A 25379-nucleotide genomic window follows, 5' to 3' on the forward strand; every position below is an offset into this window, starting at 1 on the left:
GTTGTCCAATTAATTTCTTTCTATTTTTAGTAGAGATGGGGTCTCGCTCTTGCTCAGGCTGGTTTCGAACTCCTGAGCTCAAACAATCCACCCACCTCGGCCTCCCAGAGTGCTAGGATTACAGGCGTGAGCCACCACGCCCGGCTGAGACATTGCATTTCTGCTGTTCATTCTACATTTTTTGAGTTCTTTATGTCAATCCATATCTTCAATATAGTGAAAGAAAGAGTCAGGATATGCAAATGAAAGAATAGTCACATAGTCTTACATTATTAGCAAAGTTTATAATAGAATCATATTATATTTCTGAAATATTTCTGTTTTATGCCCCTGAAGAATTCTCTGAATTTATGGAGATTCACATTATGTTTATAATTATTTCTCATTTGAAATCTGATCAAGGCTTCTAAAGATAAGAAATCCTCGAGATAGTTTAATTCTTAGTATCCAAGCTATTGAACTGACACTAACAACAGTGATGACACCTGTAAAATGAAAGCTTTTTTCAAAATGCTCTTGTTCAAGTGCACGGCTTAAATTCCACTGCAAATGACATTTGTTTTCTGCACCAAACATTACCTGCTATAGTCATGGTATATGCATTTTTTGAGACCTAGATTGTTCACCAATCAATTTAACTCTTTCTCACAACTTATCTCTTGAGAGTACTTACATATTCTTCATAAGCCTCGTGGGCCGGAGGAGGGGGTGGCCTGTATCCTGGCACTGTGGGTGCCCCCCGGGCTCGAGGAGTAGGGACACCTCTTGCCACAGGGGGCACTGGAAGAGCTCCACGTGTCACAGTGGTTCCTCGAGGGGTGAGAACACCCCGTCCAGGTGGCGGGGGAGGAGGAATGGCACCCCCACGGCCCCTAGGAAAAACAGGTCATGTATAGATGAGACACAAGGGATAGGAGAAAAGGGACTATAACAGAAAAAAGCTCACATCTCATAGCCTTCATACAATGGAAGAAATACAAATTTCTCTCTCTCTCTTCCCCCCCCATAGAGATTATTAATACGTAAAGTGTTTTGACCTCTACAGCAAAATACATTTGCAAATACTGACTATGACTTAGTTCTCATGAAAATCATGTAAAATACTTTGATATTGTCTTTTATATAACTAAAAAACCAAAGCAAAAAACAAACAAAATCCACTCTAATTACATTCAAAATTTGCCAAGAAGACCCAAATCAGAGTACCTTCCGATATATGACTCACTGGACCACCTATGAAAACTCAATCTATATCTCCCTGGGGATTATTGCAAGAGATAAGCAATATTATCATTTACAAGAAAAAATATCTGCCTGCACTTTAATAAAATGTGGAACTCTAATCATGGTGATATCATTCTGTTTATTATAGCAGCTTCAGTTTGAGGTCATTCGAAATCCCGACTCATTGTCACTGATTTATCATCATGCATGTAACCGCCTGAGCGGGTGCAGTCCCTGAAATAATATATTTTATTATGGTAACTATGATGCTAGTGGGATACATTAGTTCTCTGCAATAAAAAGAATAGACTGACTACTCTGTACTGCAGTTCTTGACACAAAAGTAACTTGCATTAAAAGCATAAGATCAAATGGTTGCAGCCAACTTTTATGGTATTTTGAGGCCTTTAGAAAGGTTGAATGTTTGTCTGAAATCTTTGGGCACAAGCACTGTTATTTCGTTTTTTATTATGTCTGAAAGGTTGGCCTCCAGAAAGCATTGCTTTCAACAGGAACACTAAAGCTTTGGAAAAAATGATGATCATTGGCATGTCAACAATCACACTGTTTGGCTGTACCCACATACGTGGATGTAGGTTATGCCTTTTGCTATGAATAGCAGTTGGCTGGCTCTTTCTTGCTTGCAAAAAATGAGCTTTTAGGAGTCAAGAGCAAGAATGGTGGTAAAGCTTTTAAAAATTTTAAATAGATTATTGAGATGATGAATAGAGAAACTATCAGAGAAATTACTGTGAGTCTAATGTATATGAGAACACTCTCCTAGTTTGAGAGAAGGTGAAATACAAAAGACCCAGAGACCCAGGGCTGCTTCAAATACAGCACAGGTGAGAATACAATATTCTCTATTATCATGATAATATAAAAATGCATCTGTAAAAAAGGATGTAAAGACCAATTTACCTTCATTGGGCCTCCAAGCACCTGTCTGTTTCCTCATAAGCAGGATGAGCACACACCCAGGTTTTACAACTGCTGTCCTAGCTTCCTGTTCAGGATAGCATTCTAACACTCTCAAAAGCATCCATGTGTGGGGAATAAATTATATGGTCACCCTATGCTAAACTACATTCACAAGTCTTGGCTATACCTTAAATAACCCTGGATAAGTACTATAATTACCTAGGCCTGAGGTGGATTCTTTTTCTAATGAGTAAAATGCAGATTTCTGAGGCTATAACACTTATTCCTGTTCTAAAATTATATGATGCTTGCATCAAATCTAATTTCTTATCCCATTCCTTCATCGAGTGACTAACAGACACATCCCTAGCAAACCTGTCTCTTGAGCCTGACTCATTAATTCCCATGCACAATGTCCCTTCCCTGGATTATTAACGTTGCTGCTCCCTCCTCCAATTCAACTCAAGATTCACATCACCTATTTTAGGACACTGCCCCTGGCTAAATCCACACCGAAGCAGTCTTTTTGTTATTCTTCCGACTTCTTGAAAGAACATTTTCCATGTTTAATTCTTTACCTTCTTCCTGCTCATTCCTGAACTGAATGTAATCAATCTCGTTCTTACTTTCACCGCTCTGTTGATAGCACTCTTGGCTGAGATCACCGGTAGCCTACCAATCTCCAAATCCACTAGATTCTTTTGCAGTCTCCCCATGACTGCCCTCCCCTACTATATTCAAGACTGTGGATTAATATCTGGAAAATGTTTCTTTGCACCTTTATGATCCTGCTTTTCTCCACTTTTCCTCCTTCCTCTTTCTTACTTCTCAGCCTCCTTCACTGGCTTCTATTCCTGGACTCGTTTTGGAATATGGGTGTCCCCAATTTCTGTCCTTTCTTTCTCCCATGGTTACACCCTGCAGTCCCTAACTCTAATGATGACTCTTTGTTTCCTTCTTAACATAATGCCGTATCCTGGTTTGTGTTCCTTATATCTGAAGTTCCCTAACTTCCCTGCAGATTAGAGTTATTTGAGGATCTTTTAAAAATTCCAAATTCCAGCCCATACCCCAGGCCAATTAAATCACAGTCTCTGCAGGCAGGGAGCCCTAGTGACACCATTGTACAGGCTAGTTTAGGAATGACAGCCTTACCTGCCTCACCTAATGTAAGCATCTTGACAAGTTTGTCATGTAGGCAGTTCTAAGCTATTTTGTAAGTTGAGAAACCAAGGCACAGAGAGTACAAGTCCCCTGCCCAAGGCCACACTAGCTATCCACAGAGATAGGATTACTTACAGGAATAATTATATTCATCATTTAGCTTGATCCTTCACCCAATCTGGTTTGATGAAATCATCAATCTCTTACCAGGTTAGACACTAGAGAGTTATCTTTGTCTTGGGCCACACTTCTTCTCCAATATCTAATTGGCATTAATTTCTATACACTTTAAACTCTAATCTGGCCCTATCTTTCTACACTCCAAGTGCTGTTCATTTCTGTCTGTCTTGGATAGCAGACTTGTCTTCTCATTGGCTCCCATGTCATAAGTCAGTTTCTCTCTTTGTCTCTGTCTCTGTCTGTCTGTCTCTTTCTTTCTCTGTCTCTGCCTCTCTCTCAATCACTCCAACTCTTCTACATCACTCACAGTGATGACTGAGCAGTCTTTCTTAGAAACAAATATGATCACTCTCCTCTTTAACAAACTCCATTCGTTCTAAGTATCAGTTCTCATTGTAGTAAACAAAAGCCTCCAAAATCTGCCCGTAATGTTTCATTTTCCACTGCTTCCTCTCGCTGCAACATGTAGTGGTGATGTGTGTTAGAGATGTCATATAGTTTCATTCTTCATTTATGTAAAATACATTATTAGTATAATAGATGTAATGCTTTGTTCTCTGGTATGCATTATTATTGGAAGATTAGTTACAGATATGTTTATTGAAATGTAAATTTTTTAATTAAATACTTTACAACAAATTATAGAATTTAAAATATTCTAGACACCATCTTTTTGAACATAAGTGTAATTGAATAACTTAATAAACTAATAATTTCATTAATATGTACAATTTAGCATCCATTAACTCCTGCTATCCAAAGTTTTCCTATCAATATGATTTTCTGTTTTGTGAAGTTATTTCCTTTTTCATTTTTAATTGTAGACACATTTGATCATGTTGTTTGAAGTAGAAGACAACAAAATTCTGTTCTATTTACTTTTACTAATGTTAGTAACATTAATGATATCAGTACAGCATTGGAAGTAAAATTTAATTTTCAGTGTTAATTTTTTTCTTTTTATGTCTGTATTATCAAATTTGTATGATATATGGAATATGAAATAGCAAAATCCTTCAATCGAATTTTTCTTCTAAGAAGATATTTAAAAATATAGACCATTTTGAATCAGCACTATTATTTATTATTAAACAGATTCAAATTTTAAAATAAAGCATTCTAAAATTAAAATCTTATATGGTCCATTCAAATACAGCAAATGCAATATCCTATTAAGGAACATTAATAACACAACAAATCTATTAATATAATGATTTTATAATATCAAAAGCAGGTTAATCATTATCTTTTCTAAATGTTCCTAATCTCAAGGAATACAGACTAGAAAAATTGGGTGCTTTCATTAGACATCCTAAATGTACACTTAGGTTAAACCATATAAAACTGCTAAAATTGGCATTTTTTTGAATTACAAAAGTGGCAATTACATGTAATTTAACCCATTTGATTAAATCCATTAAAGATGTCTTGCAAAGATGTCATTGCAAAACCCATCAAGATGAGATTAGAAATGTGCAAAAGACTGATCCTATTAAAAAAGGACAGTATTGCTTTACATCACATTAATTCTTAGCAATAAGCAAATGATCCTGAACAACATTAGGGAGCTCCATTTTTAATTTTTTAAAGATAACATAAATATAAGCTCTACAACATATTCAGAAGTTTTGTTTTTAGCTAAATCTAATTTTCAGAATTGCCACATTTTACTTATAATAAGTTATTTCCTTGATATTTTATTTAGAAATTTATCATTCTTAACTTTTTTTTTCCTACCAAGTGCGAAACTTTTTGAGATATTTATGATTTAAATGTTAAAAAACAGTGGCTGTGTTGACAGTGGTGGTTGAAAATATTTGGGGTATAATTTAAGAAACAAATTGAATCTGCAAAATATCTTAGCATCTCTTGGAATAATTTCTATGTGACACATGAAATAATATTCTAGATCTATGTCCTTTAGAGATTTAAAGGCCAGCTATAATAGGGTGAAGAGAATGATTGAATCACACAGTCATTGTATGAAGGCTATGAGTATTTTTTACTTTACCTCTTTGCAAACCAATGCTTTCTGTTGAAAGTTTAACAAATTCAGTATTCTAAAAAACAAATTCTAATACAGAAAGATTCCAATTTCTTTGCAAAGTCAACAAAATCAAATCAAGTCTTTTCCGATCACCAAGGGCATTGCAAAGTCAAATGTATCTGAACTTTAAATATCCTTACCATCAGCCACTCAGGAAGTGTGCTTCTGGCTTTCTGGGCTGATGGCATATGTATTGTCTATATCTATCTCTGTATCTCTCTATAGCTATCTATCTATCTATCTATCTACCTACCTACGTACCTACCTCCTTATCTGGCAAACTATATCGATTCAAGGACCATTTAAGGCACAAACAAACTTTATATAGTTTTCTCTTCACACAAGGTTATCAGGGTTCAAAGAGGCAAATGGTTGTATCATTTGGGTGCCCTAATCCTGGGGAAAGAACAAGAAAGTAGAAAATCTCAGGTTTGCTGCCTTATTTTCTAAATCTAATTTCCAGAATTGCCACCCTTATTTTGTAAGGATAGTTGTTAACAAAATTCACAGTTAAAAGCATAAACTGTGAATTCTGGAATCAGATTGCCTATGTGACCTTAGGTAACTTCCATACACCTTTTGTACCTCATTTCTCACCTGCAAGTAGTAGACATCTCCTAGTATGGAGGATATTTGATGAGCTAACATATGTAAAGCTCTTACATGCCATATAAGCATCCATCATTATTGTTTTTGTTGTTGTGGTGGTAATTGTTGTTGACGTTGTTGTTTATTCCTAGCTGCGATCATGACAACAAAGGCCTGCCATCTTCCTTCACTGTTAATTTATTTAAAGTAAGAACTAATGTACCTTGAAGGAGCTGTGGGAGCTATTCTGATCCCTCTGCCTCTAATACCTCTGCCACGACCAGAGTCCTCTGAGCCATTTAAGTAAGATAATTCACGTAGTTGTTCCTGACGAATTTCATCATTGTAGTCCTAGGAGAAAAAAAATAATGTGATAAGTTAAAAATGAGACATGGAGTCCTTAGAACTAAAAAACAAAACAACAACAAAAAAAGAATAAAAAAATAATCTTTTCATTTGTTTTCTGGAGATTTGTATATAAAAATCAAAAATGATATAAAAATATACATATATTTTAAATTTCTATTATTATATGGAGAAATTGAAGTTGCTTCTTTTATCAAGGAAGTACTCAGCAGGACATCAGGTTATATTTGCTAAGATATTACTTATGTGTTAGCTAGAAAACAGAAGATAGCAGTATGGAACAAGAACTTGGAATGTACCAGGGTCATTACTGTTAACATGAGAATTACTAAAAAACAACATTACTTGGATGAATGTGTGTAGATTATGAATGACTACAGGATATTCAAATGGTTCCTGATGCATACGCCAAAAAGGGGCAATCCCAAGGCCCAGAGTAGACACTGAGCATGTATTAAAACCATTAAGAACTGCAATAATATGGCCCAGCTCCAGACAACTGGAAAGTTGTGGAATCCAGCCAAACCAGTTGATGTGCAACATTTAAACACAAGGGACTTTCTATGTGTTCTAGCCGTGGGCTAATGGAAAGAGAGAGCCATAGTGGAAGGCAAATTTCATAACAATGAGAGACTCAGTCAAAGTCAGAGGGACTATCTTTATCCTTCATCAGTGTGGAAATGTATCGTTTCAATAGGACCAAAAAGTGGATCTGAATCATTAAAGATGAGTACTACCTTCCGAAAACAAGTGCCACTCTTCACTCTTTCTCCTTTTACTGTCTCTCTCTGTCTCTCTCTCCTCTCTCTCTGTCTCTCTCTCTCTCTCTGTCTCTCTGTCACACACACACACACACACACACACACGGTTGAACAGTACAAAATTGAATAATTGGTTATTTGTGTCAAATGGCTTATCTGAGTAATTATTTTTCTCTAAATGTATGTTTAAGCAGATTTTCCAGTGGTGGAGAGGGGTCTGGGAATTGAGACTAGAAATATTTGCAGAGGGCAGGTGAACAGAAATTATGTTTGAGGCTTAGCTGTGAGATTAACAATCAAGTGTATCATTATCATCTGCACCAACTGATGCCAATGTAGCTTTGCATAGATGTAGTGTAGAAATCTAAAATGAAGATGGTAAGACTATGCACAGTCACCCACACATCCCTGCCTAGAAAACGGCAGTAATGCATCCAGCCGACAAGGATTTCTAATGCACAACTCTACCTCGTGCTTTAGAAACTGCTTAGATTACAAGCAAAAGTGCTAGTCACTCCAAAGCATTGTTTTTTTTTATTTTTAGCATGTTGCTTTCATGTTTATCCTTTTCAGCACCTGATTATAGGGATAATAGGCTCAACACAGTTAGCTGACAGGAAAGCCATAGAGTAGAAAATTTTAGTTTCTAACAAGTCACATATTATTTGATTTCTACCTCCTAATTTTCACATTCAAGCAATAACTAAATTTAAGAATAAACATGTCTATTATTTTATTAGAATCAGGGAATGTAATGAATTGTCACGACCGAGTAATCTGACCAGGTGCCAACAAAATGGATCATTAATCCCACAATTTTCCTATGTAAAATCACCAATTTTAGAGGAAATCCATGTAGCTTCCTCTCTGAGGAAAATCCATGGACATTTGGGGTCTTTATAAATTATAGAAAGAGATAAATTCTCATTATTGGCAACACTGAGGGTTGAGATAAAAATTAACAAATTGCAGATGAATTTAACATATGCAAAATGTACCTTAGAGCATAAATCTTTTTTATTCTAGAATCAGAAAATGCAAGAAAGTAGATGTGGTCTCAGTCATTGTATAATCATAAGATAAAAAAGGAGGAGGAGGAAATGAAGAAGGAGGAGAAGGAGGAGGAGGAGGAGGAGGAGGAGGAGGAAGAAGAGAAACAGGAACAAAGAGGAGGGGCAACATAGTAATCAGATGGTGTGGCAGACTAATCCAATTTGTTCAGGGCTCCCTGCATCCATATACCCGTGGATAGTTTCCACCACACTGACTCTGGGATTTGCCATGTGATTTGCCTTAGCTAAAACAACAATAAAAAAGGTAACAAAAGCAGAGACTTGAAAAGTGCTTGCATACTGGGGTTTACTCTTTCCTGTCACCATAAACCCTCATGCCACCAGAAACACTTATGCCACCAGGGTAGCTTTCTGGAGGATGAGATACTATGTGGGCAGAGACTCCAGTTGTCCCTGCCCTCCCTGCTATCCCATCCGAGTCGCCTGACCATGTGAGTGAGGCCATCCTAGGCCATCCAGTCCCAGTCAAACTAGTGGAGACGAGAAAAATCACCTGGCCAACCCCAGAACCAGGAGAAACAGAAAATACAAAGGTGCTTTACACCACTAAGTATTGTGGTGGTTTGTTTTGTGCCGACAGTCAGCATGGAATGGGAGAGACATGCTTTAGCAGCCTCTCTCCAGCCCTCTGTTTATTTCTTGGAGCAGCTATAGACTTAGATGAATGTGTACATATATATCTGAGTCTCGTAGTCTGATGTCATTGCAGTTTGAATTATCCATTTAAATTTCTTTGTTCAGAGTCCATGCTCACCAATTCAACTGCATTGGAATTCAGCTCCTAGACAGAAATCTACTAACATGGAAACAATGTGCTAATCTTATTAATATGAATATTTGACACTGCAGATTAAGTTAATTCCTAGACTAAGCCAAACAACTTCTATTAGTATAAAACCAAGTTTCTGATGAGTGTAACTAGAGAACCATGCTTTAAAAAATAAATTATCTTCCAGAGTTGTGGTGGCCAAGAGAATACAGACCAGTCACTATAGGTGTCATTGACCAAGAACGCCGGTTGCTATGCTCTGAAATCCTATTCCTCCAAAGGCCACGCTACCCAATAGCTTCTCCCAGCTTGTGACTAAATATAGTTAGATGCTCAAATAGATCCATTCCTGGAGACACAGGACTCCTTTAACTATGCTCAAGGATTTCTTTTTTTTTTTTCTTTTTTTGAGACAGAGTCTCACTCTTTTGCCCGGGCTAGAGTGAGTGCCGTGGCATCAGCCAAGCTCACAGCAACCTCAAACTCCTGGGCTCAAGCGATCCTTCTGCCTCAGCCTCCTGAGTAGCTGGGACTACAGACATGCGCCACCATGCCTGGCTAATTTTTTTCTATATATATATTTTCAGTTGTCCAGATCATTTCTTTCTATTTTTAGTAGAGACGCGGTCTCACTCTTGCTCAGGCTGGTCTCAAACTCCTGACCTTGAGTGATCCTCCCACCTCGGCCTCCCAGAGTGCTAGGATTACAGGCGTGAGCCACTGCGCCCTGCCGCGCAAGGATTTCTTAACAGTGTTGTTGAACTTCTTTTATAATTTCATTGTACCAGGGCAATCTAGAAGCCTTCCGCCTCTCTTTCCTTGGGGTCAGATATTGTAGTGTGAGGGCTCTCCAGCCTTCCTTGGCTCCCTCTTTATTTTTTCGTCACAAGAGCACTTCCCTAATATAATTCTTACATGTTAGATCACATTTTGGCATCTGCTTATTGGAGGACCCAAACTAACATACAGAGTGCTGACAAAAATCAAGCCCTAAGATCACAAAACTGATGGCTTTGGTAAATCCATTTATGTTAATGTTGGTTGAGCCTATTCTGTTCAACATACCTTATACTATGTATGATTAAATTGGATTACTTGCCACCCCTATTTGAAAATGGTTATGGATAGGTTAAACATGAAACTGATTACCAAAAAGGGTAGTAATCAATATTTTTAGAAATTAAATGTTGCCCATTTTTTTCCAACATTTCACTTAATAAGAACATATAGGAGGTGGGCAAACAAAAGCTTTATTTTGGCATAGAGATTAGAACAATTTGGCACAGAGAAATTGTGGCAACAATGAAAAGAATAGTGTGTTTATGCATATTGTGGGGTATGAGAGAGAAACGGGTAGTTTAAGGCTGCTCTCGTAGGAAGTATATAGTATAACTGGGAAACAAAGAAGTTTATTTTTATTTAATTTTTTTTTAGAGACTGATGTCACTCTACCGCACAGGCTGGAGTGTAGTGGCATGATCATAACTAACTGCACTTCTGGGCTCAAGTGATCCACCTCAGCCTGCTGAGTAGCTGGTGCTACCAGTGAGCCACAGCAACAGGCCCAAAGGAGGTGTTTAGGTGCAGAAATGGCTAGAAATATGATGACATCATTAGCTAGAGAAAGGAAAAAATGCAGAAATAATGTTTGAAGATGGAGAATTTATATTGGGTCTTGATCACCTCACTTTAAAATGTCAGAGAGACCTTAAGGATTATCTTAATAATTCATATGTGGGTTGAGGGAGTAAATTTGAGTATCGTCTGTACATAATTGTGATAACTGATGTGCGAAGAGTACATAACAGTAAAATAACGTATAGTGACAGAAATTTTCGTATCATTAAAGATTAAAGGATCAAGATTTTTAATAAATTCAGGTTTTCCTGATTAGACAACTGAAATATATGTACCACTTTACTTATAGCCGTGAGACATCTGTTTCAAATAAATACAGAAGAAAAAATTTTTATATGTCCAAATGAATAGTTGAAACCCTAAATATTCTCTAGACTGAATATATCCTGTGCATTACAAGATATATAATTTTCTAAACCTCAAGGTCTATGATTTTTTTATTATACTGCTTATTTCCAATCTGTTATTAAACATAGATGTAACTTTGAACTAATCTTTCACAATTAGTCTATGAGACTAGTTGAAGCTAAAATATCCCTTTGAATATTTAAATATTGCATATGTTGCTGATGCTTCAGTTATATATAATCTTAAAAATACGAGTAAATAAAATATCTCGAGTTTACCTTGGAAATGTTATCTTATCAGAAATATATCTTATATTAGTTAGCTGGAGTAGTATTGGGTTCTAAGGTTCTGAAGTCATACAATAAATTATACATATGAATGGATCGTTATAGTTTTATAACATTCAAATTTTTAAGCTCAATTTACTAACATAGATATTCATTGAAAAGCAAAAATATAAGCTCATAAGTAGAGAAGATGATTTTATTTATTCACTTTGGAGACAGGCAGGGTCTTGCTCTGCCACCCAGATTGCAGTGCAGTAGCATGAGCATAGCTCATTGCAGCCTTGAACTCCTGAGTTCAAGTGAGCCTCCTGCCTCGGCCTCCCAAATAGCTAGGATCATGGATGTGCAACACCACGACTGGTGAAAATTTATATTTATATGTATTGTTTTAGTATTATTTTATTTATTACTTTAGTATTAAAACACCCTTGAGAGAGAAAAACATAGTGATAGACAAATATTTATTTCTGTAAGTGCAAAAGAGACAAAGAAAGGTAAAGCTACTTCAATTCAGGATGAAGAAAAATGGAAAAATTAATTTTCAGTTATTAAAAATAAATACATAATAAAAGACTAATTAATATATGTATTTAATTTGTATAAAAAGCTGGAATACTATAAAATATAAAAACAAGACTTACACATATTATGAAGATAATGCTTTTCTTGTAAAAAAATTAAAATTATACCTATAGATAAATCTTAATATTATATTAAAGAGGGTTTCAAATTGTTGGGATTCCACACTTCAAATAATAAAGAATGCTTTACTGTTTTAGGATATACCCAGAGTAAAAAAAAACAAAAACAATACACATACTAAAGATATTCCTTGACTTACAAGATGAATTATAAAGTTGCTTTAAAACTTCTGATTGGTTTGACCTCCAGCTTTGGTTTCAGACAGAAAGGATTCAGATTAGTAACAGTAAAACTTTAAATCAATCTATAGAGGCTTAAATAACATAGGCATATCATACATAGATAGTTTTATAATGGATGCAGATTTTTTTATTTCTGCATATTATGGGGGTACAAATGTTTAGGTTACATTGCCCTTGCCCCCCCCAAGTCAGAGCTTCAAGCGTGTCCATCCCCCAGATGGTGCGCATCACACTCATTATGTATGTATATACCCATCCCCTCTCCTCCCCTCTCCCATCTGCCCGACGCCCGATAAATGTTATTCCTATATATGCACTTAGGAGTTGATCAGTGAAACCAATTTGCTGGTGAGTACATGTGGTGCTTATTTTCCCATTCTTGGGATACTTCACTTAGTAGAATGGGTTTAATTTTATTTTCCTATAATGTCCAAAAATTTGCATTTTTGCTACCAAAATCAGTTTTTAAAATTTGCTATTTGAAATAGTAACAAAGATATTCACAATATTTTTATATGTTCCTGTTTCCTGGTATGAAGCAAATTCACCCTATGAAACAATTTCCATGAAATTCATGAGTGCTCCTTTTTGCCTCTCTGACAAGGCCCTCCCACCATGACGGCATATGGTGCAAACAGTATACACAAAAGCTCAGAGCAGACAGATGTTTGGATGTTCCTAGAAAGGACTTATGCTCATAGTCTGCATACTTAATGTATATGCATAATTTCCCAGTTACGTACACTCATGTCCATCTGTTGTGATGGCATTTTGCCCAAATACAAATTGGGAAGATTATTTCACTTGCGTATAGATGCCAGGTAATGACAGGTGTAGACAAGCTACCTGGTGGCACAGTGAGGGACCATTTTCCTGCCAAACTCCCTCCTCTGAGGCTCCAATGAGCACTGGTGCTGCACATTTAAAACTGTGATTATAACCACTGGTAACATGTGAATGTATACGCAGCTCTAGCAATGCCAAGACTGTCAGACAACATCAGGGGAAAATGAAATGTAGTCTGTAGCCCTTCTGGGCCATGACAAAGAGACCTGGAATTTCCTCAGCTCCTATAAACAGTTAGGTCAGATCACTTTAATCACAGTAATAAACAAGAAGGTGCAGGAGGTGTTGGGTCTTGTCCCAATATCAGACCTGTAACTAAGTTGGATAGGGCAGGAAACTATGTCAGAAAACAACTAGTGCTATGATGGATATTATTTAGCAAAACAGCTTGAGCTATAAGATAACATCTCTTAGCCAACACACAGCGAGTTTTAATCAGCCTAGGCTTGGGACCAGAAAAACTCATTATCAAAATGTAGTCAAAGAGCAGTCAATTAAGATTTATTAAGAATCTGCTCAGTGCATGACTCTGCATAAGTTTTATACAAAGGCTTCATAAAATATATTCATCAAAGGACATTGAATATCACAAAGTCAAAATGTTGTGGACTTTGCATCTTAAACTGCTAATGATGGCAAATTTCTATTACTGAAGAATGTTTTCTCTTTTTCTCCTATTACTAAAGTCATATTGCCCACTATGCAAAAATTATCAGAGAATCAGATAATATCAATGCAGATTTTATATAGATATTTTGCAGGAGTATTAGAAAAGGATATCTTCTATCTTGTTTTATTTGACTTCATTAAACATTGGCCACTGATATAGTATGTTTAAGAGCAAAGACCTCTTGAATAAGCAACAAAGGACTTGCGCATTTGGTGCTTTACATAACACCACTAGTAGTGGCTAGAAAATTAGCCACTACTTCAGGGTAGATTTAGGGTGGTAGAAAAATATTTTGATACTAAATGACAGATTTATTTTAAAATCACCAAATTCCATTTGTCTAGGCAAAGTCACAATGACTTATTTTCTTCAGCAAATTTTCTTGGCAAATTATTGTGCACATGATACAGGAGCTATATTTCGTTTTAAGTCAAAATAGGCATTGATTAATAATGTGGCATATTATCTACCTTAATTTACAGCTACATAAAATGAACTCTTGATTAATACAGAATTGATAGTTCTTGGTACATTGATCCAGTGGGCCCAAATTGTTAACCAAGAAATCATCACGATAAAGATACACTGAGAGGAGAGTGTGCAAATTCCATGCATAAAAGGAGTTATAGGATATGGCCCATCTGGGTGATTTTTTTAATCAATAATTTTGCAATTCCAGTTCTTCCCCTGGACATGGAAAATTTCTATATTCAAGATGGTGAAGCATCTAACCATTCAGATTTTTTAAAGTGCATAAAGGAATTTTGCTAAAATAAATCACTTTATTTATTCAGTGTATTCCTGAGCAGAGAAAGTAAGTGGCAGGCACTGATGTAGGTGCTGGAGACACAGTGGTGAAAAGCTCCTGATCCAGGGCAACCTCAGTGCATGTAGATAACTAGATCCCTACACTGGCTCACAAAGGGTAATGGTAAGCAACAATTGAAGAAACGTTTCAATAAAACACCTAGGCAAGGATAGGAGCCTTTTTTTATACTCTCTGAATCAGTGCATGCTCAACGCAACTTTGATCCTTCTCGTTGGTTTGAAAACAGCTACTTTATTCCCAATATGATACCAATGTCTTTAGTGGCTGTTACTTTTTGTTTTGTTTAAAGATTGTTGAATTCTATATTTTGTTTTAGAAAGAAAGATATTTTCTATATTTCCTCATGAGAAAGCCCTTCCTAGAATTTCTCATTTGTTTTTCCCCAAATGAACATGCTGTGATGATTCCTTCAAACTATTTTTTTTTTTATCAGAAAACAACAACCTACTGTGTCATGGTAATTTTTCTGGAGCTCTTTGAAAAGAGTATAAATTATTGCTGCCTGTAAAAAAAAACCACTTTACATAGTATTATTTTTTAATATTTACTCACATTAGAATAAAGTAATCTTTAAGAACAATTAAACTGCCACTTTTTGCAAACAGCATATTAGAGGACAGCAGCACCATTTGCCAGATGGGGAATGATGAATCTAACACAGGAAATGAGCAAAGGCAGGTAGGAGTGAGAGTGACCAAAGGTCAAGGATATTAAATGAAGAGTTCCAACTGGTGAATATTCAGGAAAGGAAGGAAAAGTTAATTAAGAACAACAACAACAACAACAAAAACCCTTTAGTTCCATGGTAGTCACAGAAGAAATGGACTTGTAAAATATGAGCACAATACAGTGAAACAAGGATTTAAGAAAAAAGTATCAAAATATGATGTGAAAGTTCCCAAGGAACATCATGAAATAAATTAGAATTGCAAAATGAAAAGAATGCAGATTTAGATTTATTATAGAAGACCTGGGTATATGTCCTTTATTCCTTTCCTTGCTTCCATTGGTTCTGCTTCAGTAGGAACTATCTATTGAATTGTTCAGCTGGGCTTTCTCTTCCACAAATTGTATTTGTCTATGGAGTAGATTCACTCAGCTTCCAAATGAGTACACTTCTTTCTGGCAGGGGCAGGCCTCTAGACAGGGAAGACCTGGATTCTTTGCTCTGTTGGGTCCATGCCAGAGCAGCTGGTACAACTGGGTTCTCCTCTGAAGGTGGACATGGTATCTCTCTGCTTTCAGGCTTCCCCTAAGATCCCTTAATTCCACAGACCATCTACAGAGCTCTTCTCAAGAGCACTAAAAACAGCTGAATTAGGCAGCCCCATTCCATCCTCTACACAGTGGACATACATAGCAGGTAGTCAGAATCAATTCTATTCTGCGTGCTGCAGAAGAGATTTACTGGAAGAAGTCATTAGATCTTCTCAGCAACCATGGGAATTATGGTCCTTTTCTAAGGCTCCTTTTAGGTCTTAGGTATCCTCCCTCTCCAACCCTACATCTTAAAGAGCAACCACAATTCCTGCTCTCTTGGAATCACTCCCAAATCACTGTCAAGTCCCTTCACCCAGGATATGGGAGAAGACCATGGTATCAAGAATTAACATGCAGGTCACAATCTTTCGCCAACCCCTTTATTTATTATTATAATTTTTTAAATTCCTTCTGCAAAGTCTGACTGGGAGAAGGTAATTATTTAATTATTCTATAAAGACCATGCTCTAAGACACACCCATATTATTTCTATGTTCTATGATTAATGTTATACTTTGATTTTTTTTTCATCCTGATGAGAGAAATGATAGGGTCTTAAGAAGTGAAGATCAGCTAAAGGAACTTTAGTTTCAACAGCTGAATATTCCTCGCAGTGCTCCTGTCCTTTGCCTGAAGGTGGGATTCTTGCATTGTTCTAAAGATCTAGAATAGGCTCTTACTGCTCAGCAGTATGAGGGAATATTAAAGGGAATATTCTGGCTGCCATGAGGAAAATGAATTGAAGTAGGACAAGTGTGGAAACCAGGAGAGGGGCTAAGATACTATTTTAGCAGTGCATGCATTAGCTAGTGCATTCATCTTTACTACTATAATACCCTGGAAAGTTGTGGAGAGAAAGAGGAATTAAATAATCGTGCGCATATCTGGAGGTAGAACCGGCAGAGACTGCTGAGATTGCTGATAGATTAGACATGGAGATGAGAAAAGTGTACATAAAGGTGACTGACTCCTAGATTTTTGGTTTGTGTAACTGATTCAATTGTGGTACTGTCACTGGAATATGAAAGATAGCAAATGTGAGTTTTTCTCTTGTCCTTTCTATTCTTAAAAGAAAAGCAAATATTATTTGTAAACAACGAGCCTTTTCAGATTGGGAAATTTTCAGGTGTGGCATGATTTCTCTCTTCTGTAGGTAGCCTGTCTTATTAAGTAGACACGTACATCTTTAAGAACCCTGCTTAAGAAAAAAAAATAATAAAGACAAAAGACTTAGACTGTTAATCATAAAAAGGAAAATAAATACCTTTACATGAAGCCATCTAGGCATCAAAAAGAGAGAGGTGGGGACTTGTCAGTTAAGAGATGGAAAAGAACAATCCAGTAAGCTTTCCACGTATAAAGTCATGAAGCCATGAGACAAAAGCAATCAAGTTAGGAAATACTTAATAATCCATTTTTTCTAAAGCATTTTAAGCAGGTTGTGTTCTCAAAGCAATGAATCCTCACAGAAAGACATATTACCGTGGACAGCCTTTGGAAGGATCACTTTCAGGAATATGGATAAGGAAATGGAGTTGGAGGGATCTTAGTCAGTTCTACAGAAACCCAGTTACTGGAGAAGACTATTATAGCATCCAGATAAGAAACAATGAGGTTTGGAATGAGGGAAGAATTCAAGTCTCACTCCTAACTAGTTTTGTGCCTTTTAAGAAGCCATTTCTGGCTTTATTTCCATATGTGGAAAATAGGAAGGTGGTTGTAATGATCCAAATAAATAATTCCCAAGGTATCTCCATAAGATTTCTCATGAAGAAAGGTTCTGTGGCTATCAGGAGGAAGGCAGGCTACTGAATTTTTACTTTCCTAAGGTAGAATCAAAATACAAATGATTAGGGCACTATGGACACATGGAAATGCGGCTGTATGCCTATTTATATAATAATTTATTCACAAATATTCTACTCAAATAACAATTTGCTTTCCAAGCCATCTCATTTTACATATTTATTTGCTATAAAGTCAATGAGGGAAATAAAAAGAATATTTTTAAAAAAATACCAGGTGGGGCAAAGGCAATATATATAACCTAAACATTTGTGTCCCCTCAATATGCTGAAATAAAAATTAATTAATTAAATGAAATAAAAAATAGACCTTGAATGATTAAAATTTGGTAAATGTATACAATGGAATATTACTCAATCATAAGAAATGACAGTGATCTAGCACCTCTTATACTTTCCTGGATTAAACTTAAGCCCATTATCCAAAGTGAGGTATCACAAGATCAGAAGAATCGGCTCCACTTGTACTCGCCATCAAATTGGTACGAACTGATGAACACTAGGGTGCTCACTTGGCAGTAATACTCTCCAGGGATTAAGGGGATGGGGGGGTAAACCCGCAGCTAAAGGACATGGGGAGCATTGTAGGGGGGAAGGGCATGCCTCTAACCCTTGCTTGGGTGAGGCAAAGACAAAGTGTAACCATAATGTTTGTACCCTCATAATACCCTGAAATAAAAAAAAAAAAAATAGACTTGAAAACATATTACCAACAAACCCTTTTGAGGAAAAAGAATGTTTTAAAGAGTTTTGTGCTTTGGTTTATTGCACTAGCTCAGTGCTCATATAGAATATGAATTGTTATTGGAGTCTTAGGGCTGTAGTGTCAGTAAAGGGCTTTTGTGGTTATTGAACACCTCAGCTTTATTTAGGCATTCAGTAAACCACAAAAGCCATCAATTGCCCGCCTTTTGCACTATCCTGGATGTTGCTTCCAAAGTGTTAGTACATACAGAGCAGATCTATGATCTCCTTCTTCTCTCACCATCCAGATAATTTATATATTAGAAATACATACCCAGATTTTTATTTCATAATGATCAAAAACATTCTTCCAGGATATTTGATTTCCATAGATTTCTAACACACTTATTTTAAAATATAATTCTCCTGATGCTTGCAAATCAGCCATTCTGGGGCTTAGAATTTAATTAGAGGGATTTTCATATGGCCTTGTTCTGAAAAGCTAAAAAGATATTTGTAAAATGTTCTTGGCCTGCAAACCTTTAGTATTTTAAGTTATTGATTTTTATATAGGCAAAATTGTGCATGTAAAGGCAGAGAATCCAACTTTCAAAAATTACTCTTGTTATTTTTTTAAATTATTTGCAACAGAACTAGAGTTTCGGGACTTCAACCAAACTTTCTAGATATCTCAACCTATGTTTTTTTCTCTATTTAGAATATAACTGTAGTATATTTATATATACAAATCACTATCAATGCAAATACTGACTTGACAGTTAAAAAAATGTTTCAAAATGATACAGGATAAACTAAAAAATCTACCCAGATTTTGAGAGAATGAGAAGATAAGCCATAGATCTGGAAAGAATTGTAAAATACATATATGATAAAGGACTGTTATCCCAAATACACACAGAGCTCTTAAAACACAGCAATGAGAAAAAGAACAACTCAATTAACAAATGGGCAGAAGACATGAACACTTTACCAAAAAAGATACATAGATGGAAATGTGTGCATGAAAAGATACTCAACATCATATGCCATTAGGAAATTGCATATGAAAACAACAGTGAGATACCACTATGTACCTGTTAGAATTTGGAAAATGCAGAACATTGACACCACCACATGTTGGTGAAGATGTGGAGCAACAGGGAAATCTCATTTATTGATGGTGAAAATTCAAAATGATATAGCCACTTTGGAAGACAGTTTGACAGTTTGTTACAGAACTCAACATACTCTTACTATATGATCCAGCCATCATGCTCCTTGGTATTTACCCAAATGAGTAGAAAACGTATGTCTGCATAATAACCTGTACACGAATGTTTATAAGAAGATTTTTTCATAATTGTCAAAACTCAGAAGCAACCAAGACGTCCTTCAGTAGGTGAATGGACAAATAAACTGTGGTACATCCAGATAATGAAATGTTATTTAGCAATAAAAACAAATGAGCTTGTATCTAACCATGGAAGGACATGGATGAAACTTAAATGCATATTACTAAATGAAAGAAGACAATCTGAAAAGGCTCACACTGTATAATTCCAAATATATGACAATCTGGAAGAGGCGAAACTATGGAGACAATAATGGATAAGTGATCACCATGGGCTAGGGGGAGGGAGAGATGAATAAGTGGCGCACAGAGGATTTTTAGGTAATGAAACCAATCTGCATGATACTATAATGGTGGATACATGACATTCATTTCTAAAAACTCAAAGAATGTACATCAAGAGTAAACCCTATCTAGGGATTAGGGGGGTGGGGGGCAAATCTACAACTAAAGGACACGGGGAGCACTAAAGGGAGGGAAGGGCATGCCTTTGGGTGAGGCAAAGACATAAAGTGTAACTACAAACCCTCACAAAAACCTGGAATAATAAAAAAAAAAAAAAAAAAGAGTAAACCCTAATGTAAAACTATGAGCTTTGGGTGACAACGATGTGTCAGTGTACTTAATCGATTGCAACAACTGTACCACTGTGGTGCAGGATGTCGATAGTGGGGGAAGATGGGGTGGGCAGCAGATATATGGGAAATCTTTTTACCTTCCTCTCAATTTTGTTGTGAACTTGAAACTACTCTAAAAATAAGGTTTATTAAAAATCAATCAGAATATGATTTTGATAGCATGATGTTATAAAATAAAGATCATTTCAAGTCAAAACAACCTATGCAAGCTTAAAAAAATCATGGTGCTAAACAAATAACTTCTTTGTTCACCATTAGAGATAGGAGGCTACCGAAGCCTCCTCCATACACACTGCTGATCTCCAAGGAATCCCTGAGTGCATCTAAACAGACCAAATTCATCTTTATGGCACCCTGGCGAATGATGAAGGGTTAGAGGGTTATTATAATACCTCCATTTATGGACTCAGAGGTTAGATGATGAATGTGAGGCAAATCCAAGCAGGGATTTTGTGGTAGAAAACAGTTTAAATGTCTTACATTTCTCATCTTTGTATCAGTTAGGTTATTCTTTTTTTCTTTTTTTTTAATTTTCGTTTTTTTCTAACATTCTGTCAGCCTAGACCTATTCAGAAATTAAGCATGCTGAAATCAAAAGAGCATAGATCCCTGAATAAGAGCTTCAAGTCCCCTACTATGTAGATTATAAGGGTTATGCTATAGGCTGAACTGTATTCCCACAAAATTCATATGTTAAACCCCTAACCCCCAATATGACAGTATTTGGAGCCCTTGGGAAGAAATTAGTTTTAGATATAGTTAGGAGGGTAGGATCTTCATGTTGGGATTAGTGTTTTTATAAGGAGAGACACCAAAATTAACTCCCTCTCCCCCCCACCCCGTCTACCTCCCAACCCTCGCACCACGTGAAAGCACAGTGAGAAGACAGCCATCTACAAGCTAGGAAGAGAGCCCTCACAAGAACCTGACCATGTTGGCACCCTGGTCGAACTTCTAGTTTCCAGAATTTTGAGAAAATGCATTTCTATTGTTTAAGCCACCCAGTCTATAGTACTCCATTAGGGCAGCTTGAGCTGACTGAGACGGGCTGCGTGGGTGCTGTTCTTTCTGAGAACAGGAAAGGCAATCAAAGAATATCACATCACCCTTGTTGCTAAACTGGTATTATTGCTGCTAGGATTGTTGGTGGGGTATGTGTGTATGTTTGACATGTATGTAAAATGTGTGCATTTTAGCTGTTTGACTAATGAACTGAGACTAAGTAAGCGAATTATATAGAAAAGGAGGATGCTTTTTTGGGCTGAAGACAGGAATTCTGAGTTCTACTTTGGAGTCTGTCTATGTGTCATTACAAAAATCACCTTTTTTTAAAAAAAATTTCTGCTACCTATTTTCTTATCTCTAAATGGAGTTAAATAAAACCAGACTCCACTTCTGAAGATTTGAAGACAATTCAAACTATACACTGAGTCTCTCAGTAACCACATACTATTCTTACGCGTGTGCATTTACATGTTTATGTGTCCATGTAGTACACATTTATGGGAACATGACTGTATAAAATTAGAAAGAAAACGAAAACTGAAGGCAAGGATCAGGGAAATAGAAAAGAAAGCTGAAAACACGGCAGACTGGGGTTTATATGAAACATGATTGAGCAATAATGTTTTAAATATACAAAAGACATCCAAACAAGTCAGAAAAGGGTTAGTGAGAGTGACAGAAGTGTGGCTAAGAGCATGAGAGAAATGGGTTTGAGTAGGTCACATTATAACAAAATGGACAATAAATGATACCATAGTCATTTTTCGGCACTTTGGAAATAGACGGTACAGTGCTTGATGAGATCTGAATTCTACCGTGTGATTAGATGAAATTGTAATGTCAAAATCATTCATGTAAACCAGCTGGCTCACAAGACCCTTTTTTTCCTTCAGCTCTGATGTATTGGCTACTTTTTTGCATAACTTCTGTTCATATAAACATGATTACAATACGATCTTTCATTTAGTGTCTTCTTTTTAAAAGGTATTCTTTTGTTTAATTTCCTCATTTCAAATTTTTTTCTGGCGACGTTCACCGATATAAAATCTAAAAATAATAACCACTAAACCATCATACCTCTCAAGGTTTGAAAACCATTGGCATACTTAAGCAATAAGAGAAAACCTAACCTCTCTTTGTGTGAAGCTGCAACATCTAGTATTCTACATGTACTACCCTTATCACTGGATGTTTCAGAGGCACATAGGGTGAAATATCACTTCAGTATCTTTTACAATTCTAAGAGTGGAGTGAGAAAAATCTATTTTTATATTTTTTGAGTTATAACAAAGATCAATTTCTGTGTTAAAAAAAAAATACATGACTCCGGGAGCTTAAAGTAGAGCAAACATATAATTGTAGCATCACTATACAATGGTAATATCTAGGTTGTTTAATTTCATGATTAAAATGTTTTTAGGTTACATGCTAATATTCAGAAGAGTTAAGTTTTAAAACTGTGAGTTAAAATGAACTGTGGTGAGATCATGTCATGTAGCAATGATGAATATGACTCTGTGGTAGCATTGCCTGGGTCAGAGGCACTGACATTTATCTGTATGGCTTAGTATAAAGTGCTAAATCCTCTGAGGCCTAAATTTTCATTTCTATAAAATGGAATTAATAATAGTAATAAGCATAATTGTATGGCTGCTGGGAGGATTAAATAGACATATGTAAATTGCTCAAGACAGTGTCTAGCATATACTGAACAGGTGATAAATGTCAGCTATTATATTCTCCATGGGGATTATAGAATCACCTGCTCTGCAATACCACCTATTTGAAACAATAAGGCAGGTCTGTTCCATCTACCTTATTTTGCTTCTTTGAAGAATTTTAGTTAAAAACAGAATCCTGAAGTGTTAAATATATGTGAATACATTTTTCTCCAGTATTTTTATAAAGTGGTAAAGAGTCTTTGGACTGTAGCAAGTGATGAAATATTAAAAAAAAATGTATTTTTGGCTATTTATTCTTGGAAGGTTAAAACCCAAGGCGAGAACATGTTTCAGGAAAACCCTGATTTGATGAATTCAGGAAGATTCATATCCAAGAATCAAATTAGGGTTGTTCCTTTCTATAATATATTTAACCAACAGGCAAGTCAGAAGCTATTCTTGATAGAGTAGTTAAACAGGATCCACTATTAAAAAAGTCTGCAGTCAGAGCATATTTAGACTTAGTCATCATAATATCACTGGTATGAAATGAAGGTCTAAGAAAGACCAGCAAGACAAAAACACTGACTTAAAAGAATGTTTCGTAGAAATGCTGTTGGAAAGAAAACAAAATGAAAATACATACAAGAAAATAGGAGACTCAAGAAAGCCACTTCATAAAGGCAAAAATTAATAAAATGGTGATATAAGTGAAGAATTATTCAGAGAAAGGAGGCAGGGGCATTACATATTTCCAAATCGGACCTTTTTAACTTAAAAAAAAAGAAAACTAAAAAGGTAAACAAAAGTTTAAAAGAACAAAAATATTAAAGACAAAAATTTTTAATTCAATTCATTTAGGAGAGGTCTATAAATAAGGAAAATGTAAAACTTATCACTTAATTAGTTAACATCAGTAAGCTCACTTTAAATTGCATGGTAATATCCTTGGGCAATGAGTAACACAAGTCAGAGTTGCAGGACATGTCAAAGTATTTTTAAATATCCCTGTCATTTCCAGTGCTTCATCTTCAGAATAAATGCTAAATTGTAACAATCAGCAAGTGTACTTATAACACTCATCTACTGTGAATTTCTCTTGCAATTCTAGATAAACAGTACATTCTATTAACTCCCAAGTTTCATTACATACACATTAAAGCAGCCCTTTTTATTGATTTTCTTTCAATATGTGGGTGAATGTTTTAGCAAATTGTATTGGACTCTGATTAGAACATTCCTGGAATTTTTAAATTGTTATTATGTTTTTTTAAAAAAATAATGAAAGCAATAACTGCTCAGTATTGCAAGCAATACGAGGCAAAGATAAATTTTTTTAAAAAGTTAATAATCTTTTTCCCACATGCCCTCTTGAAGGTAAAAAAAAAAAAATAGTAAAAAAATGGTGTTTATCTTTTCAGTTTTTCTATTTCTTCCTATTTTTTAAACAAAAACATTTGATTACAGTATTCACATTACTTGCCAAGTTTCTCTTTTAACAATATATCCTGGCTGTTGCTCTAAGCCAATGAAACAGAATTCACTCTTTTTAGTGGAAAATTTGTTTTCTGTAGCATAGCTGCAGTTCACTAAAACATTTGACTCTTTATTTATGGATGTTTGAGAGTTTTCCAATGTTTTGACACTACAACGCTATGATTATCATTCTATTACATGGTTCCTTTTTATCCTGAGGTTAGATTTTCTGAAAAGGGATTATTGTGTTGAATGATGTTTTAATCGTTGAAATTACAGCAGAAATACTACTAATTCTCTACAAATGCTTTCAGAAAGTTGAAGGGGATATTTCTCAACTCAATACATGAAGCCAACTGGGCTTTATCTCAGGAATGCAAGGTTGGTTTAATACGTTAAAAAATCAATGTAATTTATCATCATAATAGATTAAAAATGAAAAACCATGTAATTATCTCAATAGCATTGGAATAAAAGCATTTGACAAAATCCAGTATCCATTCTGGACCAAAAAAATCTCAGCAAAATAGAAATATAAGGGAACTTGCTCAATTTGGTAAAAATCATGGATGAAATACCAACATCTAATATCATATTAGTGTGAAAGACTGAAGATCAGGGAAAAGGCAAGTCTGTTTCCACCACTTCTATTCAACATTGTGCTGAAGGTTCTGGCTAATGGAATAGGGCAAGGAAAAGATAAAAGGCATCCAGATTTGAAAGAAAGAAGTTAAACTGTCTTTATCTGGAGATGACATACTCATTTATGTAAAGAATCTAATGGAATACACTAAAACATTAATAGAAGTCAACAATAAGTAAATTCAGCAATGATTTAAGTATAAAAAATAAATAGTATTTAATGTACTTGTAATGAACAATTAGACATTGAAATTACAAAATT

At 35.6% G+C, this 25379-nt stretch overlaps 1 protein-coding gene across 1 annotated transcript in view; it reads right to left on the reverse strand.

Annotated features, from left to right (window-relative positions):
- KHDRBS2 (KH domain containing, RNA binding, signal transduction associated 2) overlaps positions 1–25379 on the reverse strand; it is a 625035-nt gene that overhangs the window by 185126 nt on the left and 414530 nt on the right. The window contains exons 8-9 of the mRNA XM_012647139.1: positions 6348–6475; positions 674–872 (exon numbers count right to left, since the gene is read on the reverse strand). Coding sequence (XP_012502593.1) covers positions 674–872; positions 6348–6475 — 327 coding nt within the window. The remainder of the gene's footprint in view (positions 1–673; positions 873–6347; positions 6476–25379) is intronic.

Source organism: Propithecus coquereli, unplaced genomic scaffold (genome assembly GCF_000956105.1).
Source record: "Propithecus coquereli isolate 6110/MARCELLA unplaced genomic scaffold, Pcoq_1.0 Scaffold259, whole genome shotgun sequence".
In the NCBI taxonomy this organism is placed as follows: Eukaryota; Metazoa; Chordata; class Mammalia; order Primates; family Indriidae; genus Propithecus; species Propithecus coquereli.